Source organism: Cricetulus griseus, chromosome 7 (genome assembly GCF_003668045.3).
Source record: "Cricetulus griseus strain 17A/GY chromosome 7, alternate assembly CriGri-PICRH-1.0, whole genome shotgun sequence".
Taxonomy (NCBI): domain Eukaryota; kingdom Metazoa; phylum Chordata; class Mammalia; order Rodentia; family Cricetidae; genus Cricetulus; species Cricetulus griseus.
In genome coordinates this window covers 42,955,139-42,957,665 of record NC_048600.1, presented here as the reverse complement: position 1 = coordinate 42,957,665, position 2,527 = coordinate 42,955,139, and the positions used below count along the sequence as shown (strand labels likewise).

The 2,527-nt window shown below is 44.7% G+C and overlaps 1 protein-coding gene across 1 annotated transcript; it reads left to right on the top strand.

Moving 5' to 3' along the window:
- The first annotated feature begins 888 nt into the window (after positions 1 to 888).
- On the top strand, positions 889 to 1,833 carry LOC100767113 (olfactory receptor 1361). Its single transcript, XM_027423909.1, has one exon. The coding sequence runs from the start codon at positions 889 to 891 to the stop codon at positions 1,831 to 1,833; it is 945 nt and encodes a 314-aa protein (XP_027279710.1).
- Positions 1,834 to 2,527: the final 694 nt, after the last annotated feature.

Below are 2,527 nucleotides of genomic sequence, written 5' to 3'. Positions count from 1 at the left end.
ATCAGGAAAAAAGACAAAGTTCACTCTGCAACACCCTAATGTTCTGAGTTAAGAAAATAAGAAACAAACTCTTCAAATCAGTGGGCTTCTGTCATGAGATGAGGAAGTTCTAAGAGAATTATCTCTTGGACTTGCCTCCACCCACATTGCCTCATCTCCAGGGGCTGACCCAGGACGGGGATGACACACTTTGACATCATCACTGATCCCCAGGGATGAGGAAACAGGTGGGACAATGACTTTCTGCTTGTCTCTAATGAGATGCTCAGGGAGTCTAGACCCAGTGGGATGGATGCTGCAGTAAATACCTGTCTGATTCTCACAAATATCCTTTCTTTCTTCACAGGGCTAGGACGGTGGCCATCCACTCTTCACTTCCTCAGAATCTTCTTATGAGCCTAAGATTTTTCTAATCGTTAGAAATTTCAAGGTGAAACATAGGTTGAAACCATAGCATCTGCCCATCTGGGTACTTTAGAACAATGGAGATGGCAAAGTTTCCTTTGTAACAAGTGATGTTCACTCTTCCACATCAAGGAGCAACAGCAAAAGTCAGGAGTCTGTCACAGAGTATTTGAGAATAATCAGCTGTTTTTCTTGTTTCTGTCTTTTTGATGCTAGGGAGTGGGAGAAAGACTTGGGATGTTAACAGGAGTACATGATGATGGGGAATGGGGAGTGTATGTTCAAAACTGTGGCTATGCTTTATTCAATAAAGCTAAAAGGGCAAAGCCAGTGGGACCACAACCACTTTAAACTGAACCTTTAGATTGGGATGTAGGGATGTATCTTCAACATGCCCGTAGATGAAGGATGATCTGTTGCATCTAAACCACCAGCATCTACATATCTCATCTCTGTCTCTCTTCTCTAGCTGGGATCAGACCTATGGGAGGCACCAACCAGTCTATGGTCTCTGAGTTCCTCCTCCTGGGACTCTCCAGGCAGCCTCAGCAGCATCAGCAGCTCCTTTTCCTGCTTTTCCTCATCATGTACCTGGTCACTGTCCTGGGAAACCTGCTCATCATCCTGGCCATCGGCACAGACTCCCACCTGCACACCCCCATGTACTTCTTCCTCAGCAACCTGTCCTTTGTGGATGTCTGCTTCTCCTCCACATCTGTCCCTAAGGTGCTGGCCAACCACATACTCAGGAATCAAGCCATTTCCTTCTCTGGGTGTCTGACACAGCTGTATTTTCTTTGTGTGTTTGCTGACATGGACAATTTCCTGCTGGCTGTGATGGCCTATGATCGGTATGTGGCCATATGCCACCCTTTACACTATGCAACCAAGATGACCCATCAGCTCTGTGTCTTGCTGGTGGTCGGGTCATGGGTGGTAGCCAGCCTGAATGCTCTGTTGCACACCCTGCTCATGGCTGGACTCTCATTCTGTGCAGACAACATCATTCCCCACTTCTTCTGTGACATCATACCCCTCCTGAAACTCTCCTGCTCTGACACACACCTCAATGAGCTAATGATTCTTACAGAGGGAGTTTTGATCATGGTCACCCCATTTGTCTGCATCCTGATCTCCTACATCCACATCACCTCTGCTGTTCTGAGAGTCTCGTCCACAAGTGGAAGGTGGAAGGCCTTCTCCACCTGCAGCTCCCACCTGGCTGTGGTCTGCCTCTTCTATGGAACCATCATATCCCTGTATTTCAACCCCTCCTCCTCTCACTCAGCTGGGAGTGACATGGCAGCTGCCATGATGTACACAGTGGTGACCCCCATGCTGAACCCTTTCATCTACAGCCTGAGGAACAGGGACCTGAAAGGGGCTTTAAGGAAAGTGCTTACCATGAAATATTTATCTACTCAATAATGTTTGAAGCTGTATCATAGAGGCAACTATAATAGCTAAGAATCCTATATGTTTTTATCAATTTTAACTGAAACTTAGCACTTGTCTTTTGTAGGAAAATTGTCTACTATCTGTCCTGGATACAAAACCCAGGATACAAATCATTAAGTAACAGAGAGATAAAAACTTAACAAATGTCATTTTTCATATTGCCATGTCTATTTCCCCTCCCAGGGTGATCCATGTGTCCCTCTTAGGGTCCTTGTTGTTACCTAGCTTCTCTGGAGCTGTGGCTTGTGGTCTGGTTATCCTTTGCTTTACATCTAGTCTGCACTTATGAGTGAGCACATACCTTGTTTGTCTTTCTGGGTCTGGGTTACCTCACTCAGAATGATTTTTTTCTAGTTCCATCCATTTGCCTGCAAATTTCATTATGTTATTGTCTTTTACAGCTGAGTAATACTCCGTTGTATAAGTAAACCCCATTTTCTTTACCCATTCTTTGGTTGAGGGGCATCTAGGTTGTCCAGATTCTGGATATAACGAATAATGTTGCTTTGAACATAATTGAGCAAGTGTCCTTGTGGTATGATTGGGCATCCTTTGGGATTATATGTCCAAGAGTGGTAATTCTGGGACTGGAGGTAGATTGATTTCCAATTTTCTGAGAAACTATCATATTTATTTCCAAAATGGCTGGATAAGTTTGCACTGC

Coding starts and splice junctions, on each gene's coding strand:
- LOC100767113 (XM_027423909.1), top strand. CDS start 889: ATGGGAGGCACCAACCAGTCTATGGTCTCTGAGTTCCTCCTCCTGGGA.